This window comes from Psammomys obesus, unplaced genomic scaffold, assembly GCF_907164565.1.
Source record: "Psammomys obesus unplaced genomic scaffold, mPsaObe1.curated_primary_1811, whole genome shotgun sequence".
NCBI lineage: Eukaryota > Metazoa > Chordata > Mammalia > Rodentia > Muridae > Psammomys > Psammomys obesus.
Window position 1 is genome coordinate 28,136,516 of NW_026585644.1, and position 18,187 is coordinate 28,154,702.

The 18,187-nt window shown below is 41.7% G+C and overlaps 2 protein-coding genes across 6 annotated transcripts in view; both read right to left on the bottom strand.

Annotated features, from left to right (window-relative positions):
* The window catches only part of Wdr35 (WD repeat domain 35), a 61,366-nt gene extending 56,519 nt beyond the window's left edge, over nucleotides 1–4,847 (bottom strand). For 4 of the 5 annotated variants that reach the window (XM_055625817.1, XM_055625824.1, XM_055625823.1 and 1 more), the window contains exons 1-3: nucleotides 4,718–4,847; nucleotides 3,805–3,922; nucleotides 1,212–1,283 (exon numbers count right to left, since the gene is read on the bottom strand). In XM_055625817.1, the coding sequence (XP_055481792.1) occupies nucleotides 1,212–1,283; nucleotides 3,805–3,922; nucleotides 4,718–4,741 (214 nt within the window). In that variant the 5' untranslated portion in view covers nucleotides 4,742–4,847. The remainder of the gene's footprint in view (nucleotides 1–1,211; nucleotides 1,284–3,804; nucleotides 3,923–4,717) is intronic. The other variant, XM_055625810.1, reaches the window with a different exon arrangement.
* A 3,260-nt stretch (nucleotides 4,848–8,107) lies between these two features.
* The window catches only part of Matn3 (matrilin 3), a 20,081-nt gene continuing 10,001 nt past the window's right edge, over nucleotides 8,108–18,187 (bottom strand). The window contains exons 4-8 of the mRNA XM_055623300.1: nucleotides 17,144–17,269; nucleotides 14,992–15,117; nucleotides 12,633–12,758; nucleotides 10,455–10,565; nucleotides 8,108–8,163 (exon numbers count right to left, since the gene is read on the bottom strand). Coding sequence (XP_055479275.1) covers nucleotides 8,108–8,163; nucleotides 10,455–10,565; nucleotides 12,633–12,758; nucleotides 14,992–15,117; nucleotides 17,144–17,269 — 545 coding nt within the window. The remainder of the gene's footprint in view (nucleotides 8,164–10,454; nucleotides 10,566–12,632; nucleotides 12,759–14,991; nucleotides 15,118–17,143; nucleotides 17,270–18,187) is intronic.

Here is an 18,187-nt window from a genome sequence, read left to right on the forward strand (position 1 = left end):
TTTCTCACTCTAGGACCCCACCTAAGATCTTTCAGTTAATATATCCTTTCAGTCTCCTTTAACTTGAAATCATAAAACAGATCCTTTAAGAGGATAATATTTATTAAAAATTCCACAGGAAGATAACATAAGTTTGCAATGTATAAATTAACAGCCAGCTTTTTTTTTTCCAAATTTACCAAAGTTGATATTTAATTTTTGTATAAGTATTGGATTATTCCACATATGAATTATGGCTCAATAAAAATGATTACTTTCAACACTATTATTATTTAAATAAAAGTATTTAATAGCATTTGTTTGACATTTCTACATTAAGTAGAAGATGACCTAAATTTCCAAATACTGTTCAAACATGACAAATTAAAAAGTTAAATGTAGCGGACACAGGCGAAGATGATCAATCCTCATTTAGAAAGACAAATGGGATGTGCATTGAATGTATGACAGGAGTCTACCACAAAAGGCATCTGAAAGACTCTAACTAGCAGTGTTTCAAAGCAGACACTAAGACTCATAACCAAACCCTCGGCAGAGTGCAGGGAATCATATGAAAGAAGGGGAGTTAGTATGATATGGAAAGAATAGGAGCTCTGCAAGGACCAAATATATCCGGCACAGGGTCTTTTCTGAGACTGACACTCAACCAAAAACCATCTATGGATATAACCTAGAACTTCTGCTCGGATGTGGCCCGTGGTAGCTCAGTAACCAAGTAGTTTTCCAAAGTAAGGGGAACAAGGACTATTTCTAACAGGATCTCAAGGGCTGGCTCTTTGACCCCCCCCCCCCCAGGGGAGGAGCAGTCCTGTTAGGCCACAGAGGAGGACTTTGCAGCCAGCCCTGAAGATAACTGGTAAAACAGGGTCAAATGAAAGGGGAGGAGGTCCTCCCCTATCAGTGGACATGGAAAAGGGCAGGGAAGAGACCAGGGAGGGAATGTGGGGTTGGAGAGGGAATGAGGGAGCGGGATACAGCTGGGACACAGAGTTAACAAAATGTAACTAAAAAGAAAAATAAAATTAAAAAAAAAAAGTTAAATGTAGCTGGGCAGCGGTGGTATATGCCTTTAATTCTGCACTTGGGAGGCAGAGGCAGGGGGATCTCCTTGAATTCCAGGCCAGCCTTGTCTGCAAAGTGAATTCCAGGACAGCAAAGGCTACACAGAGAAACTCAAAAAACAAACAAACAAAAAAAGCTGAATGACTCACCACTATGACCTTCAAGATTCTGGTTCATGGAAAGGTTACTAGGGGCTGCTAGACCCCTCAATTTTGAGTCATCTAAAGAAAATACACAAAGAAAAGACTATGATTAAATATATACAAGATTACAAGATTTTGATGTCTTGAATTATGAGAAGAGTGTATATCTTTGAGATATTTTTAAAGTGTTCTTTATTCTTTATTCTGAACTATACAGATACCTTATAAGACATTATTCTAGCAAAACAAAGCAAAGTGCATGAAGACCATTAGCTCAGTGTATTAAATATACAACCACTGTTTCTGAATATTCTCATAAGAGATCATAAGTAGAAATGTCTAGGGACATGAATTAAAATCTGTCCAAACTTACAAGGGACTAAATATACAAGATTTTAGAATCTAGTTTTTACTATATTTCCTAGAATGCCATGCTCACTAGAGTATTTACTCATTCATTCAACAAATAGTCACTAAATATATACACTGTGTCTAGGTACCATGAGAGGTTCATGCTACAAAATAAACAAAACAAGATAAAACAAAATAGAGACCACCTGGCTGTTTTTGTTTTGGGTTGTTTTTTTGTTTTGTTTTGTTTTTGGTTGTTGTTGTTGTTGTTGCTTATTTAGTAGCCAAAACTCCTTCAGAAAGCTTGTATTCCGTGGGAATGGGAGGGTCAGACAGTATATAAACATAATTATTTTAAACTGGGAAAGTGGAGGCAAAATAAGAAACAGTAACAGAGTGGAGTTAATTAAACTAAAGCAGCCACCGGGGAAGCTTTCTAAAGAAATAATACCTTAACTGAGATGACAGATATGGCAAAAAGGGGCAAGAATGAGTGTTCTTACAAGATGGCAAGTGCAGAGCCTACACACATCAGGAACCAAAAGAGGGCTTGTGCAGACAACAAGGGGACATGACCTTACATGGAGCTATAGTGAAAGCCACAAGAAAAGCCATGATGTCTTTGGAAGAAAATTACAAAAAATTTACATTTTATAGTTACTTAGAAAATGTGTTAGACATAAAAAGCAAAGCACATAAAACATTTCCTTTAAATTTATAAATGTTATGATAGTCTTAGGGATTTGTAAAGATGGAAATTATAAAACTCAATCCCTAAAAATCTATTTTCTAACATACTATGAGGGGACTGGAGAGATGGCTAAGTAGTTAAGAGCACTGCCTGCTCTTCCAGAGAACCCAGGCTCAATTCCCAGCACCCACACAACAGCTCATAACTGTCTGTAACCCAAGTTCCAGGAGATATGACACTCTCACACAGACATACATGCAGACAAAACACAAAGGCACATAAAATAAAAAATAAAGCATTTTTTTTAAAAATACACTATGAAAAATACTCTTTACTCTGAATGCTGTCAGAGAAGAATCCCTTAAGCACTCTCTGAAACCACTAATTCTAATTATCTGGTTGCTGTCTCAGGAACTTTCTCAGTCTATACACAGACCCTGATGTGGCAGCATACCTTTAATCCCAGCACTCAGGAGGCAGGTGGATGTCTGCATTCAAGGCCAGCTTGGCCTACAGAGTGAGCTCCAGGATACTCAGGGCTACACAGAGAATCCCCTTCTCAAAAAAAATGCTCCCCAAAAGTTCTCAAATACATATGTGCATGCATGCATGGGTTCGTTCGTGCCTGTGTGTGTGTGTGTGTGTGTGTGTGTGTGTGTGTGTGTGTGTGTGTAATACTTTTGAAAAGGCCAAGCAGAAATAAAAGCAAGCTAGCATAGAAACAAAAATCTGATAATACTGATATATCTTACCAAAAGCACATTACCAGTAGTAACTGCTGGATCTAAAAGGCCTGATGAAGAATATGCCAATAAATAAAGCATTTAGGATCTGAGAAGATGGCTCACTCAGTAAATCATTTGCTGTACAAGTATGAGGACCTGAGTTCAAATGCCCAGAACCCATACAAAACCTAGATATCGGAGCATATACCTGTAATCTCAGATATGATGAGACGGGAAGCAGACGGATGGGTCCCTGGAAGTTTCTAGGCAACTAGCCTACCCTACAGGCTAATGGTAGACCCTGTCTCAAAACCAGTTAAAGTAGAGGCTAGACAGATGGCTCAGTGTTTAAGATCACTTGCTCTTGAAGAGAACCTGTGATCAGTTCTCCGCAACGAAAAAACGATCTATAACTATAGTTTCAAAGGATCTTATGCCCTCTTCTGGCCTCCACAGGCACTGCATGCATGTGACACAAAAGGCAAAACACAACATACATATAAAAATAAGTCTTTTTTTTTTTTTTTTTTTTTTTTTTTAGTTAAAACTTCAGCTGGGTGTGGTGGTGCAAGCCTGCAATCCCAGCACTCAGAGAGGCAGAGGCAGGTGGACCTCTGTGAGTTCAAGGCCAGCCGGGTCTAAAAAGTGAGTCCAGGACAGCCAAGGTTACACAGAGAAACCCTGTCTCAAAAAAACCAAAAATCAAAAAGAAAAACTAAAATAAAGTAAAATTTTCATAATAAAAATTCCATGAGTAGATCTCACTGAATAAATTACACTAGCCACTTTTTTCAGCCAATTTTACATATCTGTACAGGCAATGATCACTTACCTGTCTGTGTCTCTAATCTCAAAACTTTCAGTAATCCATCTTCACCACCACATGCTATGAACCCTTGGTCCTTGTTCCAGGATATACATTTCAGCTTCACATTATTGGGAACAGCAATCTGTAACAAGAACCACGAAGCTTTTCACTAAGGAGTTGGAAGATCTCCATCCAGGAGATAGGAAACTGACAACATCTTCCAAGAACCCTACTCTAACTTGTGGCCCATGCTGACAGTCCCAACACTTGGGAGACTGAGGCAGGAGGATCTCAACTTGGAAGCTGGCCTGGGCTACACAGCAATAGCCTGTCTCAAAAATAAATAAATAAACATAAAACAAACAAACAAAAAGAAAAAAAAGCATGAAGGAGGGAGAAAGAAAAAGTAACACTCTGCAGAAAAATGAGCTATTATGAAAGTGGCGGAGGTCCCCTTAAATGTCCCAAGCTCTAGCATTCTCTAATGTAGTACACATAAAGGAAGGAAAGTGATTGCCAAGGAAGCCAGAGAGATTAAAAATCACCTCGTGGATTCTTTAAAATGAGGGGACTGAGATATAAATCCGTATCACTGCTCTTACTCCCTCTCCCCACACAACACTTAAGTTTCTTTCCTCTTGTAGGGCAGCCTGTGATCACTTATCAACACCTGGATCAACAAGTGGCCGAGGAAAGACCCAGCAGCGCTTAGGTCTGTCACTCAAAAGAGTCTAAGCTGGACAGGAATGTGGAAGGGTCCTGAGAAAAAGCTGCTGCCTCAATCAAGCACTGCCGGGGCTCAGAGACCCGCGGGAGGAGAGAGGCGACAGGGAGACTGGAAAAGCTGCTGGGACCGCCTCTGCAGCCCGGGAGGATGAGGGCACAGGCGGGCTGCAGGAACGGGGGAGGCGCGACGGCGGTCCCCGGGGAAACTCACTTTCTTGCTCAGGTAGAAGAACATCGTGGGAACTCAAAGAAGACGACCCGCAGCGGTCAAGGGCCGCAATATATAAACGGGTTCTACACCTCCATTCGCGAGCACCTTTGGATCAGAGAAGCTCCCGTCGCCTGGCAACCACCGCCGCCCAGGCGCATCCGGGGCGCCGAGAGAACTTCCGGTGTGGCCCTGGTCGTAGTGCGCCTGCGCGGGCGATGGGGCTGCTGTGGAATTGGTGTAGGTTAAAGCGGGTTTTTTGCTGCCATTGGTCCTGTACCCTTTGGCTCCTAGCCTTTCCGCTCTCGGTTAGCGACTGCCCGTGTGTGCCCCCAGCGCCCTCCCTTCATCCCCGCCGCTATGCTACATCGCCACGTCACACTGGGACAGGCGTGCTTCAGGTGTCAGTATGAGCTAAAGAATGGAACCCCTTTCAGAAAGGTCTCAAGAATTCTGTGTTGTATATCTAACCCCTCCACCTCACCCACCCACCCCCGACCAACATCCTTGAAAGGAACAGTCACTTGTTGCATTTGGTAGGCTGGCACCATCGAACAAATAGTAGTGCAGACGAGCTTTTAGAAGACTGCCTTCTTTGGGGGAACTGCAGAACCCTCTGAAGCAATTGGGAGTAGGTGCTATTTATTATTTTGCTTTGAAATCGGCCTTAGGCTTCCTATTGCTGTGACCAAACCCCGTGACCAAAAAGCAAGTTGGGGAGGAAAGGGTTTGTTTCGCTTACACTTCCACATTGCTGTTCGTCATCTAAGAAAGTCAACACAGGAACTCAAACAGGGCAGGAACCTGGGGGCAAGATCTGAGGCCATGGAAAGGTGCTGCTTACTGGCTTGCTGTCAGTGGCTTGCTCAGCCTGCTTTCTTACAGAACACAGTACCACCAGCCCAGGTGGTCCCTCCCTGGTCAATAACTAGTCGGATAACTCTAGTCTGTGTATCAAGCTGACATAAGACTAGGCAGCACGGAATCCTTAAAACATCGTAAGGATTACCTCAAGGGTCCTTATAAAAGAAGTATGCATGACCTTTGCTTCATTAAAGCTACAACTACATTTGGAGCAAACCCTCCCATTTAAAAATGTTTGGGCTGTTAGGATTTTTCTGTCCGGAGAACGGTTTTTCTATATTTTTCTTAATTTTTTTATGCATCTTCCCTCGTGACATGTGTGTATGTGTGTGTGTGGGAGCACATGTGGAGATCGCATCATGTGCCGTCTTCTGTAATTCTCCGTCTCATTTTCTGAGGCAGGATCTCTCAATCAACCTGGAACTTAGAATTTGGGCTGGCCCAGCCAGTAAACTGTAGGATGACTTGCTCCCCACTCCCAGCCCTGGGGTTACAGGTGCATCACGGGAAACCAGTCTTCTAGAGGTGGTGGGGATCCAAACTCTGGTCCTCATGTTTGCAACAAGTGTCTTATCCCCTATTGCTAAGCCATTCGGAGTCTTTCCCCACCCCAAGCATACAACCTTTGAATCCTTTGACCTCAGTCTATTGTCCCAGCACTCCTAGAAGAGTCCCCCGGGGTATTTTCGCTTTCAGTATGGAGGTTCCTCAAAAGGGAAACAAACAAACAAAGCAACAACAAAAATCTAGAGCTAGATCAGCCATATTATCCAGCCATGTCACTACTGGGTACATCCCCAAACAATCCAAGGCAACATACAATAGAAATGCCTGTACATCCATGTTTAACACAGCACCATTTACCATAGCCAAGTGGCACCGTCAGAACAGGTGTCCATCAATGGTTTAAAAGGTTGCATGTATACACACTGGATTGTCATTCGGCCATCAAGAAAGAGAAGATAATATCCCAGATGGAACTGGAAGTCATGTTAAGTAAATCAGAAAGACATGTGTTATGTTTTCTCTCATTTGTGGAACTGGAGGGCACAAAAAATAGGCAAGGTTTGGAAAAGAGGAAGAGAAGGGGCAGAAGGCAAGTATAAGTGTTTGGATAGGAAACAGAGGTGGATATGATTGAAGTACATTCATTATATGTATGTCTAAAAATGTCATAATGAGAGGCTGGTGAGGTGGCTTGGCAGGCAAAGGTACCCGCCTCCAAGCCTGATAACCAGGCTGGATCACTGGAACACTCATGGTGGAAGGAGAGAACCAGGTCCAAAAGCTTGTCCTCAGACTTCCACATGTGCAGTGTGGCCCTTGTGCACCCATATACCCATAAACTCGCACACACACACACACACACACACGTGTACACGCACATGCACATAATCATGCTCAAGCACAAATGTACCTAATTTTTTTCCACTGGTTTTATTTAGGATCTTCCTTTCCATTTATTCAAAACTGACTAACATTTTAAGCCTCAAGAGTGTGATATTAAATTATTGCAAGAGTGTCATCATTTTGTTCTTTCAGTTTCTCAACTGTTACATATTCAAGAATTATTAATTCAGTTTGACATAAACATGGTTAACAGAAGAAAATGACAAAAATCACCAAAAAGCAGTCATGACATTACTGTAGAAAGATAAGAACTTTTATTATATTAAAAACAATACAAATCAAAACAGATCAAGCAGCACAAAATTTGAAGAGTTGTTTCATTCCAAAACTTGTGAGCTGCATTTAAAAAGTATGTGTGTGTGGCATATTTCGAGTGAAAAAAAAAAAAACTAGGCTTATTACAGACATTTTTAAAAAGAAAATATAGCGTGTTGCTTGTTACACTGATTTTATAAATATGTAATTTTGCCAATTATATGATGAAACAAATGATAAAACTCAGAATTTTTCCTTGGCAAAAATCTTAGCACCTTAAGTTCACACTGGTTTTCTTTAGTTGTTCATTTCTATGACATTAATCAATTAAAAGTGTCATGTAATATTCACTTAATCTATGTAAATTATTTTTAGGTACACATAATCTCTTGATTATAGCTTTAATAATATTCCAGCAAAAAACAAAAGTATTAAACAATTCTAAATAAATCATCTCAGTTTAATTATTTGAACTTTTTATGTGTAAATAGTTCATAAAATTTGCACTCTCTCAATAGTAAGGCTGGTTTGTATTATAAATATGACCAAGAGAAAATAGACCTAAAGTTTTATGAAAAGATCATCTTACTTATATTAACATTTAAAATGTAAATGGCTCAATCAGTAGATAACAAAACAATAAGCTTTTCACTTTTCATCTTATTAATGGTTTCACAGTCATAGCTCAAAGACATTTTTCCTTGGAAAATGATGCTGGTTCCCTAGAAACCCCTCATACTATTTACCAAATAACAGTCAGGCATTTGTAATGGCAGATTATTAGCAGGAACATTAGGGATAAAGTGTACAAGGGAATGAGTTTTGCGTATACAAAGCACTCTATAATTCCAGAGGAGGAACAGTTTAACGATGTACTTGTCCATATTCAGTTACTTGCAACTTCTTCAAAATGTTGTCCAGTGGCTCCATGTTAAGGCCAACGCAACTCAGCTTTACACATCAGAAAACATAAGCACACTTTCCAATATGTCAACACAAAAGAAAACTATATCCAACTGTAAGTGAAAAAAACCATTTTCTCATCAAAAGCCTACTCTAAAATTCCAAAAATTCATCATGAAATTACACTCCTGCCAAGGTCTTTTTTTCCCCCTCATCAAAAATTTAATTGAAACAACATCTCTCAGGGGGAAGCAATGCTTATGAAGTCTTGATTAAAGGAATTATAGAGAACTGTCCCTTGGTTTGGCTCTCTGGAGATTTGACTTTTCTAGGAAACAGGCTTCAGTAGATGAAGGAAGAAAATGATGTCTCCCTTGTGCGGTGAGAAGACTGGTAATACTAACATGGAATAAAGGAATGCCAGCTAACCGCAAACGCCATATTAGGCATGGAAAAGACGTGGAGGCTGATTCCTTTGTGCTGCCTGTGCCCTCCTTCAAAGTCTGAACACTCCTCGGTCATACCTACCCCAGCCTCAATTCCATTCCTCTAAGGGATATAAGAATAGAGTTGTTAACTTGAGCTATGCTGAGATAAAGCTCTTTTCCAGAGCCAGTGCCCTGAGTACTAACTTTGAAACTTGCCGAGACAGTGTCATGTTACATTTTGAAAGTTATTTCTTGACATCTCGGCTTGCCAAATTGCATAACCATGTGTCATCTGAGGTACAGCAGCCTATAGATCTACTGATTTTTTTTTCTGGACATAGGTATAGTTTTAACTAAGGATTACTTTAAAATGAGGTGGAGAGATGGCTCAGTGTTTAAGAGCACTGGCTGCTCTTCCAGAGGTCTTGAGTTCAATTCCCAGCACCCACATGACAGATCACAACTGTATGTAACTCCAGTTTCAGGGGATCTGGTACCCTTACACAGACATACATGTAGGCAAAACACCAATGCACATGAAATAAAAATTAAATTAAAAGAAAGAAAAATTACTTTAAGGAATGCTAGAATTAATTATTCTGTTATGTAAGAGCAAAATTGAGTGCATAAATAGCTATTAAAAAGGCACTAGAGGTTGAAGAGAGGAAACAGGACTGGAGCCTACCATAGATGTCCTATGAAAAACTCCACCCATCCCCGAAGCAGATGCTGTGACTCACAGCCAAACATTGGGCAGAGTGCAGGGAGTCCTATGGAAGAGTAGGGGGATAAAAGGACCCAGAGGGGACAGAAGCTCCACAAGAAGACCCATAAAGCCAACAAATCTGGGCTGGGGGAGGGGCTGTGGAGACATATGCACCAAGAACCACACCCATGCGTGGGTATAGCAGGGGTATAGCAGGACCTAGGCCCCTGCTCAGATGTAGCAGATAGGCAGCTCAGTCTCCATGTGGGTCCCTGAGTAAGGGGAGTAGGGACTGTTGCTGACATGGACTCTGTTGTCTGTTCCTTGATCACTTCCTCCTGGCAGGGTAGCCTGGCCAGGCCACAGAGGAAGAGGATGCAGGTGGTCCTAATGAGATGAGTAAGGAGAGGAGCCCCCCCCCACTTTCTGAGGACTAGGGAAGGGGGATGGGGGAGGAGGGAGGGAGAGAAGGTGGGACCAGGAGGAGACAACAGAGGGGCCTATGATCAGGATGTAATGTGAATCAATTTTTAAAAGTTAAATTTAAAAGAAAGAAAAAAAAGAAAATTTAGAGTTAACAAAAAAAGCACTAGGGAAAGAAAGATGTAGTTTAATTTAAATGTTGCATGAGTGAAAATGGTCTATCATGCCACTGAAAATGAACTCTTGAATTATTTTCAAATGTATTACCTCACTTAACTTACAGCAGTGAATAAGATACTTGCTAGTAGAATATCCTAAAATGTTTGACTCAGCTGTAGTATCTAAGTTGGCTCCTAGAGGCCACAGCCATGGTATTATTATGCTTCCTGCCATACAATTAATGTGTCAATCAGAAATTGAAACTTATAAATAAAATTTTGAAAGAAGGCAGGATCTGGAATGTAGCATGGCTTGTAGTGTTTGTTTAGCCTGCATGAAGCCCTTGGTTTAAGCCCCAGTGCCTCATAAAAAGCAAGGATGGTCGCACACACCCATAATCCCAATACTTGGGAGGTGGAGATATGAGGACCAGGAGTTCCAGGTCATCCTCATCTACACAGCAACTTTGAGGCTAGCCTTGACTACATGAGACCCAGTCTCACAAAAGAAAAGAAGAGGAGAAGGAGGAAGAAGAGGAGGAGGAGGGGAAGGAAGGGATGGGAAGATGAAGGAAACCTTCCAGAAAGGATATGTTTGTTGTTCAGCTTCTGCAGATGGGAGCTGACCTTCTCCTGGAATGCCAGTGTGGCTTCACAGCCACAAGCATCTTCTATGGAAATGAGGCTTCGTGCTTCTTCGATGCCTGAAGACAAGACAAGGTGTTATAGCTGCAAGGGATCACAACAAAGTAGAGGCTGGGGTGTAGAACCCCCGCCTAGCACGAGAGGCAAAACAAAGGAATGGAAGCAAATCAGGAAATCTACAGTTCAACATTGCCACTCATGTAAAGGCACTTTTTCAGGAGGCAAAATCACATAAAGCAAACAGAAAACAGAAAATGCTTATTAATGTTAATTTCACGGAAAGCTTTATTAGGAAACATTGGGGAAATGTTTATGTTTGTCAAAACTGGGTGATGGTTATTTGAGAGTTCATTGTATTCTTCTCCACGCTTTTGTCATTGCCAGTAATCAGCCATGATATAATGCATTTTAAAGGTGGTTGGTATAGGACAGTGATTTTCAAGCTGTGGACTGTAACCCATTTGAGGCCCATATCAGATATTTACATCACAATTCATAACAGTAGCAAAGTCACAGTTATGAAATGGCAATAAAAATAATTTATGGTTGGGGGTCACTACAACATGAGGAACTGTATTAAAGGGTCACAGCATTAAGAAGGCCAAGAACCACTGGCGTAGGGAGAAGCCACAAACATAGGAAGAAGAGTCTTCCTATGCTACTGGTTCCTCATTAAGGAACGAACATCAGAACAGTTATCTGTTTGTACAGCCAAAATATTTCAAAGATTAAATGTAGGTAATTCCTGGTTTCCTACAGAGGATTGCTATTTTATTGAATGATTTGAATTGAGAAGTATAGTTTTTACCCTTACATACTTTGAAGGTAAAAATTCAGAGCTATTGATAGCCAATCTAGATAACACACTCTGTGTGTGCGTGTGTGTGTGTGTGTGTGTATGTGTGTGTGTGTGTGTGTGTGTGTGTGTGTGCCTGTGCCTGTGTGTGTGTAGGCCAGGGGTCAGGTGTCTTCTTCTATCACTTATAAAGAGACAAATTCTCTGACTGAACCAGGAGCTCACTGACTGACCAGCAAGCTCACAGAATTCTGTCTCCACCTCCCAGGACTGGGGTTACAGGCATGTTCCTCCACATGTGCCTCTTGGGGAACTGGGGATCCGAACCCACATCCTCACTTTTCCTCCAGCCATCTCCCTAGCCCCTGTTTAGTTTCTGAAGCAGAGCCTCAGACTGCTGAAGCGGGCCTTGAACTACTGATCCTTCTGCCCACAGTAGGCCAGAAAGTACCCACCAGACATCAGCCACATGCCAATGACCATGTCTACACAGAGTATAAGAAGGGTAACTAGTCCAGTGCTCTTGCTTAATAGACACTAAGATCTGTGAAGCCATGTGCTGAACGGGATTTTCTTACTAAAACACCCCTTAGAAAATTACAGAGCAGGGGTATAGCAAAAGTGAAAGTTGAGAGAGAAAGATCCATTCACAATAATGTAAAAAAGAATAAAATACTTAGGAATACTCTTTTTTTTTTCCAGAGCTGAGGACCGAACCCAGGGCCTCACGTTATGCTAGGCAAGTGCTCTACCACTGAGCTAAATCCCCAACCCCAGGAATACTCTTAAGTGTATGACTTGTACACGAAAAAATATAAAACGTTGTTGAAAGAAATTAAAGAAGACTCAAACAAGTGGAGAGGCAATGGTACTGAAATTCCCTGGCAGGTTGTTAAAGTGGCAGCACTCCTTAAATTGATCTAAGGATGCCTGTCTCAGTCTCCGTTGCCATTCTGTGGGAAACTGACGAGTCCCAAGGGGGTGGGAAACATCAGTCACTGTGCTATGAGTGCAGAGCTTGAGACAGGGAGAGTAAAAACATTCTGGAGATGAACTATGGTAACCGTAGCCACAGAACCATACACTTGAAAATGGCTAGAATAATCGATTTGATGTTATGCATATTTTAACATAAGAGCAAAGAAATAGACTTAAAAAACTAATGAGAAAGAAAAATAAAAACAAAAGAAGAGCATGGGATGGAATTACAGAAAGCAGATCATGTAGCAGAGGGGGACAGTAACTGAAGATGAGAGAAATATTTTTTAAAAAGCAGCTTCTACCTAGATTTTGCCACTGAACAAAATCTACTGAAAGGGTCAGTGTTCACCTGAACATGTCTTTTTATCATCATTCAAGGTGTAGCCAGGGAAGCATTTACAGTAGTAGGATGCTGCTCCATCACTCACACAGATGTGTTGGCAGCCGTGAGTGCCCAGAGCACACTTGTTTTGGGCTGCCCCGAACCATGCAGGAAAAAAAAAATACCGATTAGTTAAGTAGAACATGAAACACTGTGAATGAAGCCTTCAGTGGTCACCCAGAGCTCCATGCTCCAAGGAAAAGTATGGTTTCCTTCCCTGTGTCGCACATCCTTGGCCTGACATGTTACCTGGCTGGTCCTTCCTTCCCTTTTCACTCCTGCAGCTATCTGAGGAGCCTTCTTTTCTCTGCGTCCCACCGTACTGCGTGGCACTGAGTCTTGGTGGTAGTACAGAGCTTAGTTTAGGCATTCTGAAATGATCAATGCTGTTTGTAGATCATCACCAAAAATAATCAATTAGGAAGCCTGTGGTGGTGGATCTTGACAGTCAGCTTGACAGAATCTAGATAATCAGTGGGGTCATGTCTGTGAGGGAGATTCTAGATTGGGTTAGCTGAGATAGGAAAAGTCGCTTTAAAAGGGATGACAGCATCCCATAGGAAAAGCTGCTTTAAATGTGGGTGACGCTGCCGTTCCGTTCTCTGCTGGGTCCAGAAGTGAATGAAAGAAGGCTCGCTGAGCACCAGCATTCATCTCTGTCTGCTTCCTGACGGTTGTATCCAATAGGACCAGCCACCACAAGCTCCTGCTGCTCTGACTTCCTGGCTATTATGGGCTGTGCCCTCAAACTGTGAACAGAATAAACCCTTCCTTCCCTCCTTCCTTAAGTTGCTTTGCTTAGGTACCTTGTCACAGTGGTGAGGCAAATCACTAATACAGACATCACTGTATGTGGAGTTAAGTTTGGTGCTATTTAAAAAAAAAAAAAGAAAAAAAAAAGATTGTCTAAACACCAACCACTGATTCCTAATGATGTGGACAGGAAACACTGATGATCTGCCCACTTGTATTCATTCTGTATCTGTGTGTGTGTGAAAGAAAATGATAACAATGAGACTAATGACAGGATATCTGATTAAATAGTGGAGTGCTCTTATTTATCACATAAATAGCATCTCAGAGATTACGATCATTTGCCCCGAGTTCAGGGGAGAACAGAGTAGAACAGCACACCAGTCCTGTATCCAAATGGCCTAGGACAAGTGAAAAGAGCTTAGTGAGCTCAGAAAGGCTCCCAGGAGACACAGATTCTTTGTTGTACAAGGGCCAAAGTGCTGTACTTGTTCATAGTCTTTTACTGACCAAAGTCCCGCTGCCTCAGTGTCTGTAGTGACTGAGTTAGAGGCATAATTTCATGTCCTAAAGAAGGGAAGAGCCAGGCATGGCCATACACGCCTGCAACCCCAGCACTTGGGGTTCCTGCATACTGAGGCTAACAGGGCTACACAGTGAGTTCCAGGCCAGCCGGGGCTGCAAGAGACTTTGTCTCGAAAAATAGATGAATAAATCAATCCAATAATGTGTCGTTTCCCTTCATTTATCTTGACAAGATCACACCATGTCTGGTTCCCAGAGGAAGAAGAGAAGACGGATAAAAATCTGAAAAGGGCTGAGATGCCAAGCTAAGCGTCACCTCGAGAGCCAGGAGTGCCTCTCCAAAGGGAGAACTTTCATTTATATAAATGCTGCCCTGTTCTACCAGTAAGTTTAAATCAAATTAATGAGGATTAATGGTCCTGGCAGGGGTTCATTAGCCGAGTCACAAGGCCCTGAGTCACTGAAGATTGATCAGCTAGAAACGGTCGAGAATGTGCCACTTCCAGGACCCTGGAAGGTCTGTGTGGGGCCAAGTCAAGCCTTCACAAAGCCTCCTTTGCTGAGAGAATCCAGCTCAAAGGTCAACAGTGCAGTTTTAACTGGAGAAAGATCAGTTCAACCTATCACAACAAATAGTTACTATACAGCTTACTTCCTCTATGTGCTTAAATGCAGCCCTGTGTACACCGCTATGAGTGGTTTCCTGAACAGGGACCCCATATATCATTAGCTTTTCTCATGTCCCCCAATCCCTACCTATTTCCCAGTAATTTTCTGACATGATCTATGTTTATAAAAGTGAGCTCACCAACCCCCCGGCAACATCTGCCTGAACATGTAAGTTGGTCCGATGTCTGAGCCTGAGTCTTTAATCCTCCCCACCCCACTACCACCCAACACCACACACACACACACACACACACACACACACACACACACACACACACACACCAGCCACCGCCAAGAACCTCTCTCCTGGTGAGTTTCAGGTTGATTCCCTCACCATGGGAAGAGTCAACTAGGAAAGGCTTTGTTGAATGGACTTTACCTGAACATGTTTTCTTATCTGCATTCAGGGTATAGCCCTCAAAGCATTCACAGTGAAGGGACCCAGCTCTGTCGTCCACGCAGATGTGCTGGCAACCGTGTGTACCCGAAGCACATTTTTCCAGAACTGCCAGATGAAAGTCCAAGAGTGAAATTTTAAAGTTAAATTTCAAAAAGTCCTTTATTACCCACAGATAGAAACATGCTTAAAAACAGCTAGAAATATATCGGGGGGAAACTGGCTGGAGGCTAGGCAAAGCTGTCAGCATTATTTGCTCTAACTAGAAGTTAGCAGACTTAATAAAATTCTTCACACACGATAATTATTCTCCACCATTATACTCAGTTCTTCTTTCAATATTGTCAGTGTTGAGCTTTTTATAACCTAAGCATCTCATAAATACTTAATACATTCCTTTTCAGTTTATTGTACTTATTCCAACCCAGAAATAAATGAGCTAATTATGCAGCTAATTACACTAGATCCCAGGAAAAGGGGGAATTGGAGTTTGGAGAATTTCTATTTTAACACTCTTTCATTTCATAAATAAGGTACAAGAGCTCCAAGGAGACTAATTTAGGGAGAAATGAGACCCCAACACCCAACTCTTTATTTAATGATTTCCCTGTAAAAACAGATGAAGAGATGATAGCTAGGTAGGTAGATAAAGAGATTACAAACAGACAGACAGGCAGACAGGCAGATATACAGGAGAGATACACATTTAGGGTGTTTTTGAGACAGGGTTTTACTATGTAGCCAAGGCTGGCATGAAATCTTCAGCCTTGAATGCTGACATTGCAGGCGTGTATCACCACACCCAGAAAGGAGGGAAGAGACTGATATTGACATATTTTAATCTTGGTGAGGGAGAACTGAGACAGCATTTCCTCTATAGCTGAGAATGAGCACTGGCCCTCCCGCTTGTCTCCCTCGTGCTGGAATTATAGCCATGAGCCACCACACCCAGCTTTAATCTTTTTTTTTTTTTTTTTTTACTTTTAAACTTTCAGTTTTCAGGTGAGCAAAGACTTTTAAAAAACCTACTTCATCTAATGCCAAATGCTGACAATTTAGATGTCTAACATGATGAACAAAAACATCAACACGGCATGATTTCTTAATCTACATTCAACAGTCAGCTGTTCCACACTATTCTTCTAGTGTCCATTTTCTTGTCTAGGACTCAACCCAAAATCCCACATGACATGAAGTTGACATATTCTGAGCCATTTCATCAGTCTACCTTTGTTTTTACTACTTTGACACATTTGAGAAGTATTTGGAAAATATCGTGAACTAAGACTCTCTCTTCCTTTGGGTCTGTCTGATGTTTCCTCGTGGTCTAAATTTTTAGCAAGGCTATACCAGATGAGCTGCCACATCAGTGATACTGTCAATAAGATCATCTCTAGTGATGTAAACGTGATCTCTCATCATCCAGTTCAGGTATCTTCCAGGTTCCCTACTATAGAGTTACTGTTTGATGTTCTGTGTGTGTGTATCTGCGTCTCTGTGTGTATTTGTGTCTGTGTATATGTCTGCATCTGCTTAGGTTTCTGAGTCAGAGTTTCATATGCCTAGGCTGGCCTTGACATATGTAGCTGGGATAACTTTGAGTTTATGATCCTCCTGCCTCCACATGCCATCAGTGTTTTCCTTTGTAAGCAGTAGGTATTTTGTAGTGTGTTATTTGATGTTACGTTGTCTAGTATTTGGAATACAGGAAACAGACCGAATAGACAGAAATGAGCCATACATTTACACACACAGTATGTGCACATCTCATTTCTGATTTTTCATACATAACTTAGTAATAGAAAAATCCAGATGAACAGAGGTGGTGTACGCTTTTAATCCCAGCACTTGGGAGGCAGAGGCAGGCAGATCTCTGAGTTCAAGGACAGCCTGGTCTACACAGAGAGTTCAGGACAATCAGAGCTACATAGAGAAACCCTTTCTCAAAAAACAAACAAGGAAACAAACAAAAAAAAATAGAAAGAAAGGAAAAAGAAAAGAAAAGAAACAACAACAACAACAAAAAAAAAAAAATCCCAGGGTAGCAAAGCGGAAAACTGAACAAGCTCCCAGTTGACGGCTTCCCTTCAACACTGGGTAGGATGTGTACCGAATGTATACACAGCCCACTCACCTGCACAGGTTTTCTTGTCGGCATTCAAGGTATAACCTTCATAGCACTCGCAGTGGTAAGAGCCATTTCTGTCACTGACACAGATCTGTTCACATCCGTCAGTGTGGAGGGCACACTTATCATTAGCTGTCAGAAGATGAACATGGCAAATGTGAACACATACACACACACACACACACACACACACACACACACACTCGTACACACAAACACCCAGAGAACTAAGAGGGGGTAGATGGAGGAAACGGCACTGATGTAACCTGAATCCCACTTCCTGGTCTTGTTCTTTCACTAACTGATGCATATGTCTCTTCCCTTCTTCAAAACTCAGTTTCTTTATCCATAAAACTAACAGTTTGAACTAACGGATCTCTTTTCTTCCTCACAAAAACTCTCCATGTATTAAAGAGAAAAAAATGTAAAAGGGGAAAAAAAGATCTAGTTTCTGTTCTTCATTGACTCCGTGTGGTGTTTAAATACCAGTGAGCGGGGCCCTGAGTGTTTCCCTCTACATCTAGTGTCCATGAGTGTGTATGGTCATAGAGAAGAATTGGGACTCTCATATCTAATGAAATAAAACCCAGGAAAAATACCAAATATTCAAAAGGATCAAGAGTTTTGGGTTGGGCTGAAGAGATGGCTTAGAGGTTAAGAGCACTGGCTGCTTTTCCAGAGGTCCTGAGTTCAATTCCCAGCAACCACAAGGTGGCTCACAACCATCTGTACTGCAAGATCTGGTGCCCTCTTCTGGCATACAGGTGTACATGCAGACAAAACATTGTATAAATAATAAGTAAAATCTTTTTTAAAAAAACTAATTAAAAAAATAAAAGGGTTTTGGATCCCAGGGCTGGGGAGTTGGTTCACTGGTTAACAACACTGGCTGCACTTGGAATGGACCCAAGTTTGATTCTCAGCATCCACAAGGCGGCTCACAACTGTCTAATACCAGGGGGATCCAGTGCCCTCTTCTGGCCTCTGAATGCACTGCAGGAACGTGTGTGTGTGTGTGTGTGTGTGTGTGTGTGTGTGTGTGTGTGTGTG